This window comes from Condylostylus longicornis, unplaced genomic scaffold (assembly GCF_029603195.1).
Source record: "Condylostylus longicornis isolate FDR11 unplaced genomic scaffold, ASM2960319v2 ptg000042l, whole genome shotgun sequence".
Classification (NCBI taxonomy): Eukaryota; Metazoa; Arthropoda; class Insecta; order Diptera; family Dolichopodidae; genus Condylostylus; species Condylostylus longicornis.
Genome location: NW_026578011.1, coordinates 664,250 through 680,869, shown reverse-complemented (window position 1 = coordinate 680,869; position 16,620 = coordinate 664,250). Strand labels below are relative to the sequence as shown.

Genomic DNA, 16,620 nt, shown 5'->3' with positions numbered 1-16,620 from the left:
GTGTTGGGCGGTAGTTTATTTGGAAATAAATTACGACGCTTTGGCAAAGATGGAGTTAACACACCTCTTCTTGCACCGGAGGCCTTCTTCGGAATCGGACTACATACTGTTCAATGGGAACTACGAAAGAAGTAAGAGAGGAGGCAGTGGGGGTGCTGGAGAAGTCTTCGCGGCTGCGGCAGACCAAGGAACTTCTGGGAGATTATGACTAGAAGTGACTGAGGAAGATTATAGCGATGGGCAAGAATCAGATGGGAATTCCCATCGGCGTTTTATCTCATAGTTCTAAACTTAGAGGGCACCTCATTAGGCTGCCTCTGGAAAGTGAAAATGGTAAGATCTCAGTACACCTTCCGGGTGAGGATGAATTACAATATATCACTATGCGTGACTGCAAAGCACTGTTACCCTGGCTGTACAAATCTATAGACTACAGCCTCTAAACTTACTATCCGGTATTTATTCATAATTTAAATAAACACTTTTTACAGTTAAAATATAAGATGTAATATTAAAATATTAATATATTTTATACTAATATGTGTTTGTGCACCAAATCTATATGCACATTATAACTATAAGAGCGCATGTGTGTATTTTTGTTTTAAAGTTACAGCAGGATGTGTGCTTTAAATTAACATTTCATAAAATTTTAATTTAACTGAAAGCATTTAAAAGGATTTGTTTTTAAACTAACAATTACTTAAAGATGATATAAATGAATTTTTGTAGATATTTAAATACATAATGTAAATTTAGGCTTTAAACATACTCACTTATATTATAAATTGGTTTGTTTACATACTCACATTCAAATTTCAAAATACGATTTCTCAAACCCACACACATTTGTGTTTGTATTTAAAATAAAAATGCTTGGAAGCTATATTTAATTTTTGTTTTTCCTTTTGAATAGATTTAATCAAAGAAATTTGTGTACACATTTACAACAACGATTCAAATTTTGAAAACGAATAGGCAAAAAATAATATTGTACAGCTTATTTATGTGAAAAAAAAATAATAATCTAAATATTAAAATTAAAAAAATTAAAAAAATATATAATTTTTTATAGTTTTTTGCAATTGCTACACAACTTAAAAAAAATAAAATTATAGACTAATAGTCTGTGGATCAGTTAGGCATTTTCCGACATTTAAGATTTTTATAAATACATATTAACATTCCATTTTGTGCGATTACATTTACATTATTTGTATGTTTAGATGTAGATATATACATAAGTAGAACAAAGAGTTCAGACCCAAATTCAGTAAGGGCGGATGTAAAAATTTACCTACATTCGAAAACAAAAACAAATATGAAAATATTACCACCAGCTTATTAAGATGATTCAAAGAAAATGGAACAAGAATATTTGATTACCTAAATGTATAAAACTAACACTGTACATGTACATATGTATATGTATACAGGTATTTAGTCAATTTCACACTCACAACACTTATGAACATATTTCGTTTTTTGGATATTTTATAATGAAGCTTTTATAATTGGCTTTTTAAATTTTTAAATTTTTTCCTTTGAGTGACGCACAATCAGAGTAAAACAATTACGGTAAATATGTAATTATTTTAACATGATTTTTTTCTGCAGTGTATTAAACAAAATTTAAGCTCATTAGAATAAAGCTATTAAAATAACAAATAAAAGGTTTAAAATAAGTAAAACAAATAAAAAATTGAGAGTAAGTAGAAGAAAAAACAAAAAAATGAGACGTTAAACTAGGTCAAAATTATATTTAAAATAATAGATAAAAAATTTATTTTGCTTTATTCATGCAAAAGTGACATTAAGAAGAGGTAGGGCATCGGTTTACTGGCTTTAAACCGCGGTAGTGTGACCTGTACTGATGTACGGTGTTCAGGGGTGGTTCTGGTGTGGTGGTCAGTACGAAACTGGCAAGCAAGGTCCAAAGGATAACATTGACATGCGTTGGAGGAGCATTGCGTTCAACTCCCACATAGACCCGCACGGTAAATATGATGTCTCCCCTCGACGTGACATCGGTGCTATCACAGAAGATATAACTGGGCACTGTTTGATTACTGGATACGCTAGGAGGTTGGGCACTCCGCTAACGGTTTTTGCAGGAGCTGCTCTGACGAGAAGGAAGAAGAGAAAATTATTTTAATCCTTCTAGTATTTATGATGTCTATGTGTAGTATAAGGCCTTTTAAACTAAATACCAAATTTTATGACTTGCATTCAAAAGTTCAATGTACTTATACGCATATACAATTTTTATTTCATAATAAAAGTTCGGTTTTTAAAAACTTTAATGTTTCTCTCCTTTTTCATGAAATGAAAATGTAATGCGTGACGATAGGAAAAATATTACTTATAAACAAAAATATTTAACATTTCATATTATTAGATTATTTAAATAATCAAATACTGACTGATTTAATGTGCAAATGCTTGTTAAAATATTTGTGTGCTTATTAAGGAATTTTTTGATTGCAAGTATATTTAATAATAAAATAATACAACAACCATATTAAAAGTTATAATCAATTTTAAAAAACTAAAAATTAATTGTTTTTCCTCTTTCCAAGTTTAACAATTGTCTTCAAAATAAAGGAAAATTTGAAGGTCCAACCTAGTAAGTAAAATAGATACATGCATAGCAAATTATTGGAAATTTTAATTGCGTTTCGTGGTGAAACTGCAAGAATATTTTTTTAGAAATAAGAATACATACTGCATATAATCTAATTAAGTTATAAAAAAAATTTTGAGTTTTCAATGAAACTACAAGAGATACAGATCTCTTGCCATAATTATTAGCTCCGTTTAAAAGGTTTACAAAAATGGATGTAACGTGCAAAAAAAAACAAAATATAAAAAAATGTGAATAAAAAACTATAATCTGTTTTTCTACATTCTTACAATTTGTTATACATATATACAATATACAAATTTTTTTATTTTTGTAGCTATAAAATACTTTCATATTAAAATTGCAAGAACGGAACTATTAAATTATACAACTCAGAGTTTTTGTTTGAAAAAAAGAACACTCGCATTTTATGCTTGGGACGTGTATATACACACACCTCTAAATATATAGGTATGTATATAACAAAAAAATAAATTTTTTTTTTTTATATAATAAAATAAATATTTATAAACAAACATTCTGCATAATTTGACTTTTTTCGTATAATATACAAAGTAAGTATACAATTATTTAATATTGTTAGTATATATGTATATAAGTTGTAATTGTGACAACGTTATTTAATGTATGAAAAAAAAACAAAAAAATAATTTGAAAATTAGGTCACGGTCATGAGCAAGAACGATTTTGTAATCATCATTATCGCAACTGTCATATTTTGTTTTACATATGTATGTTTGCATGTATGTACACACAAAAATTTTTCATTGTGTATTAAAAAATAATACTATTTAATACATGCCATCAATATAATCATCATCATCATCATTCTCATCATATTAAACATTATTTTTTAAATATTAACTACCAACAAGTTCTATTTTACTTTGTTCCTTCTTATCCCTTTAATACAACAATACAACAAAAAAAACAAAATGAAAATACAAATTTATATGTATATATATACCTATGTAATATAAAGTAAAATACCGTCATAAACACAAATAAAGCACAACAAGGAAACAAAAATAAATATGTACCTACACAATAATATTATGTATATTTTTAATATAGTAAAAAAATTATATTGTATTTAGTTTTTCTTTTTTTTGTGCGTACATAATATGATTTTCGTATTACAAATATATACACATATATGTATATTACGATGTACACATACATTAATATATTTTTACTTAAGAATTATGTGTAACCCTATAATCAATTTTCTTTCAAATATCAAAAACATTGGTTTTTTAAAATATCCATTTTTCATTGAAATACATACATATGTACATATATCAATGTTTTCCATTTTCATTTCAATTTAATTCTACAATATGTACGTAAAATACAATATACGTCGTAACGCATATAATTACATATGTATATAGGTGTATATTGATGACATATAGGTTTTTTATAATATTACACATATACCATTACATCGACTGGAAAATTTTCCTTCTAAGAATCTCTCTATCTCTCTATGCGTATAACCAAGACATCTTTATAAATAGGAGTTTATTATATTTATATATGGTACATTATAGGAGTTTATGGTATAAAATAAGAAACATTAACTTCATCTGTTATCGCTAACTTAAAAGTATACCGTAACATAAAATGAAATGAATCTTTTTTTTCTGTTATTGATAGCAAAAAAAGGGCAATAAGAAAAACTTATGAAACCTTACGAGTATAAGCAAAACTAGAAAGGCAAATAAATCTAAGCAAAAACGCAAAAAAGGATAACGAATATTCTTTTTACATGCTATTTTCTTAAGCATTAAATTTCCATTGAATTGATTTACAGGATTTTAAAAAAATTCCTTTTTTTTATCTTTATTTTTCCATATTATTATAAACTAATGTAAAATATAATAAAACGTATGTGTTTGTGTATACAAAAAGATTAAAATAAAAAACTGGCAACATTTTCTTATTATGAAGAAAATTTACGATGGGTCTGCGATAAAAAAAAATATATATGCGTATCTAAATATATGTATATGAAAATAATAAAAATTACTCCCTTATTACTTTTATTACGTCCAAATCCTATATGATAAATTTTTAATTTTCTTACTTTCATATCATTGGATATTAATTTATATTACAAAATATATACGCATCTGTGTATCAACATTTATAAGATTTTCTTTTAAATTTGTGCTTGTATAATCTACAATATGTCTATAATTTGAATAGTAATATACGTCTATAAATTCAATAATACACAATTTTGAAACATTGAATGTGTTTTAAATTTGTGTAGAAAAAAGTGAATTAATTCAGAGATTCTTTTTAAAAAAAATTATAAATTTATTAAGCAGTATTAGGTTAAATTTTATTATTTAAAATTGAGAATAACTATTTAAGAACAATATTTTTTTAAGTCCATGCGATACACAATGACAAGCTAAATATCATAAATTTTTAATGTCCGTCTGATCTTACACTAAAGACATCCAATACAGCTTATCTTACTTAGTTATATTGAAATAATAATATTACTGCATGAATATTTTTTTAATGTTATTTTTTGTTTTGTTTCACTTTTTTTGTTGACATAAACTTTAAATTTATTTTCTAATATAACTAAGTAAGAAATAATTTAGATCAGTTTATCTAGTTGTAATTGAAATTAAAAATAGATAATCTGATCTTCTACAGTCTCAATCTACAACTGTTTTTTAGTACTTTCTTTCGCAATTAAAACTTATTTTTAAATGTAATATATAAATTACTTTTGTATTTTATGGACATTACCATAATACAATAAAATAATTATATAATTACAATTATTCACTATTAACGACCGCATAGAAAGGTAAGGGAGGTTATGTAGTGGCACTAAATTTTGCATGTCAAGTTTTTGCGGAAATGTGTTTCTCCATGCCAGGGAAGCGTAAATAAACTATTTTTAGACAAATACCTATCTGGTTGTTTGTCTGTGTATCCGTTTGTCTATCTGTATGGCTGTGTTTCAGTTTATCTGTGTGCACTCCTGTATTTCAAGCTTAGTTGAACCGATTTTCACGAAAATTTATATCGGTGTTCACTTCGAGTAGGAGGTCGATTTAACATTTTTAACTCTTTTGAGGAAATAATCAACGGACTTTCCTGAAATTTTATGTGCAAGCCCTCTTTTACAGACAAATTTCCATTTTTGCTCATATTAATACTTTTTATATTTGCTCATACACATCGTATTTTTCAGAAATATTAGGGCACAGAAACAGAACTTTCATTAGTAGCCGATTTTACATTGTTTTTCGTATCTAAAAAACATATTAAAATTAAAAATTTGAGTCCTGGTTGATAAATGAACAGAAAATGAACCTCTACTCAGAACCAAACTTATATTTTCCTAGATATAGAAGATGGGTAGAAGCTAGAGGGTATTTTCTATTTTTTATAGAATTGCAATTAAGTGTTTAAAGGATATTTTTATAATCTTATGCAATACTACAGTCGTTTATACGTTGCTCATAACAGATCTTTTTTAACCTCTAAATAGCGGAATAATAGTAATTAACGAATAACCTAAATTCTTTACTTAACTAACTTCTTTTTAATTTTAAAAACGTTCTGGTTAATAGAAATGCACATACATGTATAAGGAAAAAATAAAATTGATTTAATGTAATTAAACTCACCTGATTTGCTTTATTTATTTGTTTTTTGAATCCAGCGAAAGCCATTTTTTCTGATTAATTTCTACAAAAAAGCAAAAAAAAAAACACTTATGCAATTTTTTTACATATTAATTCAAAAAAACCGGCTAAAAAATTAAATATTTTCCACAAATATAGTAATTTATTTTTAAAACGTACTGCAATCACAGCTGCTCTCCTGAAGGTTTTCAAAAAGAAAAATTAAAAATAAAACTAGTGTCGTCAGACTAGTAATAATTTTCTTTGTAGTTTTCTTATGTTTTTATTTAAAATTGATTTAAAAAAACTAAAAATATTTAAATAAAATTTAGGCTGAACGTACTCGTACGTTAAGTACGTTTATAATATAATTTTTTTTACAGCACCGTACAATATTAAATATTTCGCACCGTTATTACTTGCGCACTCCAAATATAGTTAGGAAATTGATTAAAACTGAAAGTATAAAGAAAAAAAGAAAAAATTAGTTTATTAAATGAAAATGAAAAATTTTACTTTTATATATTAATATAAATGTGTACAGGTATACATTTGTATATATATATGAGTACATTGGTATGCTTAAGTAGAATGAAGAGTGAAATGTATTATTAAACCGTCACATGTACACATTATTATTGTTGGAGAGAAATTATGACTATACTTTAAAAGTAGTCAAAATTAGTATGGCCTAAATAAAATTCCAGTTTGCATGATGCTAAAATATACAAAACGGTAAAGAAAATATAATAGTGACTGTTAATTATGGTTTTAAATAACGATAAATAAACGTATGTATAAGTACGTCATAAATATGCTTTCTCACATGAACTTCTTTAAAGGCATGGAAATCGAAAAATTTCCTTTTAAAAATCAATAGAAGTCTTAATATGAGTACATACAGATAGGATTTAATATGGATATTAAAAGTAGGAAAATCACTTAATATTTTGAACTTGAATAAATTAACGATAAACGCTGTAATTTTCTCAAGGTAAAATATACAAGGTAAAATAGTTGGTAACCAAGAGTTCTTACGTAGGACGTAGTAAAACTTAGAACTACAACACACTTTTTTTTTAAACTACAGCTACAAGTGATTTGATTACGGACATAAATTTCTAGTAAAGGTCTATGTACATATAAAATTTCAGCTTTCTATCTCCAAGGGTGTAGAAGTTCTGTAAACATTTCTACAAACGGACGGAAAGAGTGAAACTAATAAGGACTTTTTTCTAATTTTTTTTAGGAAAATTGTTTCAAATTATAAGTTTAAAATAAAAAATTATGACTCATTGCAAGTAGAGTAGAGAAACTTTAATTTCAATAATAATAATCTGCTTTTGTGGAAAAAGCAAGAATAATTATCTGCTACAAGCATTGAAATTCGTAATCACATATATGAAATAGATGGTGATTTCTAATAGTATAAGAATGAGTGAATTTTTTTTTAGTGTTTATAGTTAAATGTTAAAATTAATTTTTAATTCTATGGTTGCGTTCATCGCGGTTTCTTCCACTTGCCCGTTCATTTTTTGAAAATAAAAAAATATTACTTATGTGTTATATATTAAAAATGATTTTACAATTGGTTGTATAGTGAAATTTTTGCAAATTCGTAAAAACGTTGAAATGTCACATAAATATTGCATTAGATGACGTCTATGAATAATAATAGATATTAAAACTAAACAAACTAACTTCACTAGTATAAAAATTGTTCGTGTGGTGCAGAATCAGTTTATCATTTCATTATTAAACCATTAGTTTTAAATTAAATTTAAAATTAATACCATAACTACCACTTACCATAATACCCACAAAAATAATAAATTTCATTATTTCATAAATCTATATAGAAAAATTCAAAAATTTCACTTAATTTCAATTTAAAATATTTATTGATAAACTTCATTCAATATAACATTATTACATAATATGCAGGTATATATGCTTATACGTGCGCATGCAATGTGTACAAATATAATAATTCATCATATTACTGAAGAAAGTTAATAAATTTAAATTTACAGCTACTATTTTGAATTACTATCCATACATATAAGTACGTAAAGCACAAGATATTATTTGGGATAATATTTTTTTAATTGAATGATAAAAATAATTGATATTAACCTAAAATAAAATTCATGACTCTTTATGTTTAAGGTTAATATTCGAAAATATGAAATTTTGAGATAAAATTAAATTTATAATAAATAGTCTGTTATTTTAAATAGAACATAATATAGAATAAGAACAGAATGACACAGAATGAATGTATTTTCTATTCGCAATTTCAGGAAAATATAAATTCTTCAAGTGTTCCTGAGGCATTTAGGTCTTTTTAAACCTAGTGGGTTCCACCCCAAGCTCATTCTAGTGATATTATTGGCGGATTTTCTTAGACTGTATTTAATCCATTTCCACTTTCTTTATATTATTTGTATACCGATATATTCCTTGCCTTATATGATCAAGATTGCCTTATATATATTATTCTGAGGCATTCAGTTATGAACACTTGCATCTTCTGGTTAACGGATTGACACTTTCGCTGTCGTACAACAGAATCGATTTTACACAGGACTCTAATATTTTAAGTTTAGTCGATCTGGATATCTGACTGCTTCTTCATATCGGTTGTAGTCTGCCAAACGCGGTCCTCACTTTCTTCAGTGTGTTGTCTACATCTACCTAAGCGCCACTATTAAGTCTTATAATGTAGCAGAAACTGTTATTTGACGAACTCTATTTGTTGGCTTTTGATTTCCAGGTTGGCTATGCTAGATGAGTTTATTTTCATCGCCTTAGTTTGGACTATATGTTTATTTCTAAACCCACATGTGTAGCAAGTTGCTCAAGGTATTTTATTTGGTTCTGCATGTTGCTGTTTGAAAACATTGCTCGGATTAGCCCTATTATTTTTTAATTTTTTCGGCTGTTCCTTTTTCCTTATACGTATTGCGGTGGATTGTGTTGAAAGCTTTCTGAAGCCGATAAAGAATATATATAGCGGTGTTCCATACTCTATAGATTGTTGGGCTACGATTCGAAGTGTATTTGCTTGATCGACACAGCTCCAAAGCGGACGGAACCCAGTCTGTTCATCACGATGTTTACCTCCTATTTTTTCACTCAAGCTGTTCTAAATAATTGTTGCCAACACTTCCCAATTATAGCTGTAAGACAAATTGCCCTTCTTATGTTAGTGTAAGGTTATTATACCCATACGAACGTATGTTCAAAGGGTGTACAAAATTTGCCTTATCGTTTGTAACGCTAAGAAATATTGTCCTGAGATATAGACTCAAGTGTATGTTTTTGATCAGCGTCGAATTCTGAGTTGATTTAGCTTTGTCTGTCTGTCTGTTCGTCCGTCCGCCCGTCCCAGCGATAACTCAAAAACTAATTGAGCTAAGTTCACCAAATTTTCACAAATGATTTATTGTAGTAAGTTCCAGAACCCTATTTAAATTGGACATAATCGGGGTACTGGTTCGGGTAGCTGCCATACAACTTCAAAATTTATTTAGCTATATCTAGAAACTATTAAAGCTGTGATATTGAAATTTCACACAAGCGAATATATTAGTAAGACCGATGTGTTTGATAAAATTCCTTAAAATTGCTTAGCTCTTTCTGGTAGCTGCCATACAACATAGTTGTCATAGTAGTTTGGCACACACAGTATTTTGAAGAAGCAGTACTGATATTTTGCATAAATTAATATGATAATACGGCAACTTAAAGTCATAGTCTGTTCCATAGTCAGTTATGGCATATTTATTCGCACATAGGATAACAAATTCGTACGGGTATGACAAGGTAAACTCTATTTTTTCTCGTATTTTTTATTGTTTTTATTGTTGCTGTTATACATGTTGGATACAAAATTAAGCTAATATGCCATATTAATTTCATATTCAATTTATATATTTTTAACTATATTGGAACCGCTGTGTCGAATAGTTAATGCAGCACCTGTGGAACTAGCAAAAATAGAGCATTTTTATTGAAATTTCAATAATTAATTTTCGCATTAAGTTTATGATACACCTACTTATTCACTTAATGTGGAAAGTTTTAAATAACTTTGAAAACAATGTTATTTGTTAAGTGCATAAAATTAATTCAATTTAATTATTATTAATTAACAATTGAATTTTAAGACAGGTAATTTTTTAATGAAAAAATAAAATCAACAAGTTATTTAATATTTTGTATATAAAAAAATTTTATTAAAAATTGTTAACTTAATCAATGAAAATACTTAAATACCCAATAATTATAAGAACAATAATATCATAATTGAATTGAGTAAAAATTTTTATATTAAATTATAATTTATTGAAATTTTACTGTAACATCACTTATTTCATAAAAATAAACCAACATATTTTTACATACAAATGTATGTATTTTAATAGTACATAACTTCGTTAGTTCTATATTAAAAATAAAATTAAAATTTTTGTTATAGAATTAAATTAACGAAACTCATAAAATTACGCGTTATGCATAACAGTAAAAATCACGAAATTACAGCACAATTAATTTCATAATTTTAAACGATAATTTTCTCGTATACTTAAATGTTTTCATTTTTGATATCACAATATATAAATTGCAATACATAAATTGTAAGTGAATATCTTCTACTTAATATACATATACATAATATTTTATTTATTATATGTGTTTGTATGTATTAGCTTTCCGAAAAAAAAAACAATTCTATCTAGAACAGCGTTTTAAATACACCAATGTACTATAATCATTTATTATACACAGAAATCACTCTTTCTATTTCATGATAACTTAAAATTATTAACAGTTTTAATAAAACAATTTATACACACACATATAAAATATAAAAAAGAATTCGTTTTTTTTATATTATTATACATATTATATGACAAAAAATTGAAATGTAAAAAAAAATTTGCGTTGATAAGTAATGATTGTAATAATATGAACTAATGCCGCATTATTTGAAGAGAGGGCGACCGTTTAATAGTTCAATTTAATAAAAAATACGTAATTTTAGATTGATGTCTTCATGATGTCGCCAATACTCATTTAAATATTTTTATACTAAAATCATTCTAAGACTTAAAAAAATAAATATTATTAAAAATTCTTTTGCGTGAATTCTGATTAATGAGGAATTCTATTTTTCTTTGAAAATAAAGTGGGACCCACCTAGTATTACTTTATATATCCGTCTATATACGAATCAAAGGCATGAAAATAAAAGATTAAATAAAAATGCATTTCACTCAACAACGAAAAAAAGTCTAAAAATTTAAAAGCGAAAAAATATCAACCAGAATTTCGTTTTGTCACAAAGAAATGGAAAAATCATAAAAAAAAAATAAAATAAACATTGATTTTTCTTTTTTAGAAATAGAATAGCAGACATTGCTTTAGAGTTCCGGGTTTATTTGTTGAGAAGTTCCAAATCATTGAAAATGGTTAAAATATGTATTTTGAATTTTCACTTGATTTCTTTTTATTTTAAATTTTTAATGCTTTAAAAACATTCCAATTTTTTTTTTCAAATAATTTAAAAAATTTAATTAAACAAAATAAAAAATTTTTTGATGTGTGAAGTCCCAAATAAAAAGGGAAATAAAGCATTTCTGTTTTCAAAATTATACTTATCCACATTCAAAAAGCAAAAAGTAAATTTTACTGCAAATGAGAAATTAAGGGAATCTACAACTCTAAATAATAAATTGAATGTTTAATTCGTAGTTTCTTAGTTTATTTTTTAAAAACAACGTTAATATAATAAATTAAATATAATTTATAGTTAAATTATATTTAAATTTTCAAATGTTAAAATAATTTAATTAAAGCTTATGGCACTGCGATATCTTCATGATAATTTTCATCTTATCTTCCCTAATTAAATATGACTTAAAAAATAAGAATGGTAACATAAGCGACAGAAGAACTTTCTTTTGAAATTATATAGCATCAAATAAAACAAAAAGAATACAATAAAATGAAAATTCGACCCAATTGTCACATATAATTATGTATATTTATTTCACTTTACTTATACCTAAAGGTTGCCATTTTATATCGCATTTATTATAAAAGAAAATTTAGAAAAAATTTTTTCAAAAAATTTTGCTAAATTTCAGAAGGGCTTCAGAAAATTGAATATTTTGTGAGAAGAAAATTAATTTATTCTTTTGAAATCATTTAAAAACGAGAAAAAATAGAGTTAACCGTGTCAACTCTGTGATACCCGTACGAATTTGCTATCCTATGTGCGAATGAATGTGTCATAGCTGACTATGGGACAGACTATAACCTTGAGTTACCATATTAATATATGCAAACTTTCACTACTTGGTTTTCTAAAATATGGCCAACCTATTATTAAAGTTGTATGGCAGCTACCAGAAAGAGTCAAGCAATTTCAACAAATTTTATCAAACACATTGGCCCTACTAATATATTCGTTTGTGTGAAATTTTAATATCATAGCTTTTACAGTTTCTGAGATATAGCTAAATAAATTTTGAAGTTGTATGGCAGCTACCTGAACTGGTACCCCCATCATATCCAATTTAAACAGGATTCTGGCTATGTAAAAATTTGGTGAACTTAGCTTAATTAGTTTTTGAGTTATCGTTGGGACAGACGGACAGACAAAGCTAAATCGACTCAGAATTCGACGCTGATCAAAAACATACGCTTGAGTCTATATCTAAGACCGTTATTTCTTAATTATACGCTTCGAACATATGTTCGTACGGATATAATTCCTAATTGCACTTGCATACTTTTATTAATTCATGAATATACATATGTATGGCAAGATTGCTCCTACGACTTTCAACAACAATTTCTTTTATTATTGTTAAAATGGCACACAATACATTAATGAATAATTTATTGGCTTCACATGGTACAAATATGACAGAAGGGGAATTATATTAAGTTCATTTAGTTATGTGTAATATTATTGATTTTCAAATGGATTTCTTAAATGCCAAATTAATTACGAAACAATTGTAACAAAATTGTAATGTAATTTTTATGTAATAAGTATACAGTTTCATACATATGTAATTACATGACAAATTAAAGTGTAGAGAAAAAAAAACGGATATAAAAAGAATATTTTTTTTCCTTTTAATAAAAGAAAACTTTGAATCGAAAACATTTATTCAGACCCTAAATTGTTAAAATAAAGAATTTATTAGATAAAAAAAAGTAATTATGAAAATATTGATGACATTTAAATTTTGGACGACTTTAATTAGTCGTTCAATCGACGAATAATTAAAATATATTAATTTTTTTTTATTTAAAAATTATTTTTTCCTGTTTTCCAATAAAATGAATTATATTTTGTACAAATTATGTTTATTTATAAACTAGTTGATAAATTAAATTATATAAAAAAAAAGTTAATTATGAAAATTTTTTGTCATTCTCGTTAATTTTTTTAATTATTTTACTTTAATCTGAAAATTGTATTAAAGTCCTTTAAAAGAATTTAATTTACTGAGAAATATTATATTAACTTTTGTTAGTACGTATTTGTTTTTGTTAACACATTAATCTTAAATAATTAGATATATCCATTATTATGTAGTTACCCTAGCTAGATGTTTTGCAATAGATCACTTACTACATGTAACATTAATATTATCTTTACGTCCCTATTCATTTGAACGATCATATCATATAAAGTATAATTCTTGTTACATCTAGTAATAAATTAAAACGATTTACGCCTAACGTTAAATGAGTACACAGTACACTTGTTTTGATAGGATGAAAGGGAATATGTACTTTTTTGTTTGCAACTGAATTTGTTTATAAAAAGGTATGTATAATGTATTTTATGTATGTGAATGTGTATTATTGCGAACATTTATTCGTTACGATAAACTGACTAAACGAACCACTTTTAATTTGAAATACTATAGTGACTTAAAGTTGGGAGTTAAAGAAATATTGGAGATTGATTTTGCAAATGGGAACTGTGGTCGAAACAAAGAGTAAATACTTAAAACTTCTTAAATTTCTATACACAAGAAATATTTTAGCGAAAAGAACAAAATGTTAAAGAAAGAAAGTATACTATTATACGCTGTTAATATTCATTAAACTAAAGTTTTAAAAGATTATCTATATGTATATAAAGAAAATGTATAAAAAGAAAATCTATAAGTATATAAAATTTTTATTTGTATAACATTATTGTAACATACATATATTTATACTTACACACACATTTAATTAAAATTAGTGGATTCGAAAAAGACTTCTTTTATTTGTTGTTGAACAACACACATAAATATGTAATAATCTTAGTGAAAACTTTGGTTAACCAGTAAATATGTTAAACTAATTTTGGAATGGTATTTTAAATTAATAAAATAAAATTTTTGTTTCATCTTTTAAGTAATTTCAAAAACAAGTATTCCCAACTTTCATTAGAAATTTATTTTTTTTTTTCAATATAATCAGCTTACAATTTTAATATTTAATAACAATTTAATCTCTGCAAATCAAAGAGAAAAGCAAAAGTACCGATTAAAGTTTTTTTTCGCCCTCTGATGTTTTTATTTTAACCTAAAAAAACCACAGAAACAGAAAATTCTAATGATAAAAAATTCTAAATTGATGAAAAAATTTTAGTACAAAATGTCCTTGTAATAAAAAAACTTTCATTTAAAATAAGTTTTTTAAATATTTTTTAACATTAATGTTAATATTTAACATTAACGCAAAAATATTTACGATTACATATGTACTTATATGTACATTAATATTTACTTTCGTAATCGAAAGTTACTATAAGTAGGTACTAAATGCTTATGAATTTAACTTTTAGGTTTCGATTTTATACAAATTATCGTTGTAATATTGTAAACTGTTTTGTACGATTAAATGTTAATGTTGCATGTCACTCCAAATTCCTGCTCATTATATGTAAAAGTCACACATTTGAATTACTTAACATCAGTATTGTATTAGTTGTCACGAAGATTTTAATATATTGTTTCCACAATATTATCCTATTAATTTTTTTTTAATTATTTTATAAAACTTTTCTTATTCTAAAACAAAAATATAATGTACGTTACGTACATATGTTCATATTGACAGGGTTTAACTGAAAGACTATGCATCATTTGAACTCAACCTTAAGAAAATTCCACAATATTATTGCTTTATTTAATTGTTTTTACATTGAGTAAGCATACACATCAAAACAATAATCTATTAAGAATTTTAAAATTTACAAATTTTTCTTTTACAAAAATCACTTCTATATACAAAAACACAATTAGTTTGAGTATATGTATGTATTTTCATTGGTTGTTAAAATAATTTTTTAAGAAAACCTTAAGTCTTTGAAGTCGTTAAATATTTTTATTTCTCCAACGGCATTGATTAAATGAAGTTATGTATTGTCTTTTGGGAAAATATTTTTATTATTTTCATCAGAATTAATTTTCTTTGACAACACAAAACTGTTTTTTTAATAAAATATTGCTATTATAAATAATAAAAAAGTATAAAAATGTCGAAATTTATTAAGAACGATATAAGTATGTATTTTTATTTTGTTTTTATTAAATAAATAATTAGTACCTTTTCCATACATATAACGTTTGTTCGAATGAGGCTGAAGACAAAAATCGCCTTTTTTTCATTTTATAAATAATTTTTTATTAACTTGAGATTTATAGGACAAAATATACTTAATGGAAAAGGAAATAAACCAGGACTGTCTGTTTAAAAGCTAATATTAAAAAACAATTCCAATGAGGAAAAATTTTTGCTTTAAAAAATTACGTGCGATATTTAAAAATGGCAATTTCGAATATCACAATCTAATATATAAAAATATTGCTATATGGAAATTTGAGGAAAATGTTTTGATATTACGATAACAGACATTCAATCGCTAGTGCATTGTTTGAAATCAACATAAAAATTCTACTTTCTTTTTGAAAACTATTATTTCCTATATTAAGTGTAAATAATATATTCGCGCTATATATTTCTTGGCGAATAAAAACCAAAAAAATACAATAAAACTTATTTCATTAAAACATCAAGCATATTTTTGAAAAATTTAAATATTATTGTCAATACTCTTACATTTGTGAGTTTTATTCAAATAACAGATACATATCTCCAATTTTTAAAAACAACAGGAGATAAAAGAAACAAAAAACTAATTTAAGAAAATCTCATTCTCAATAATGAAGAACAAACAATTGCTGGAATACCCACCGGATAAATCCCTACGCATTTTCTTTTAATTTTCAT

The 16,620-nt window shown here is 25.5% G+C and overlaps 1 protein-coding gene across 6 annotated transcripts in view; it reads right to left on the bottom strand.

Moving 5' to 3' along the window:
• The window catches only part of LOC129609956 (endophilin-A), a 65,243-nt gene that overhangs the window by 15,188 nt on the left and 33,435 nt on the right, over positions 1-16,620 (bottom strand). For all 6 annotated transcript variants that reach the window (XM_055522226.1, XM_055522230.1, XM_055522225.1 and 3 more), the window contains 2 exons: positions 6,484-6,759; positions 6,307-6,367 (listed from right to left, as the gene is read on the bottom strand). In XM_055522226.1, the coding sequence (XP_055378201.1) occupies positions 6,307-6,351 (45 nt within the window). In that variant the 5' untranslated portion in view covers positions 6,352-6,367; positions 6,484-6,759. The remainder of the gene's footprint in view (positions 1-6,306; positions 6,368-6,483; positions 6,760-16,620) is intronic.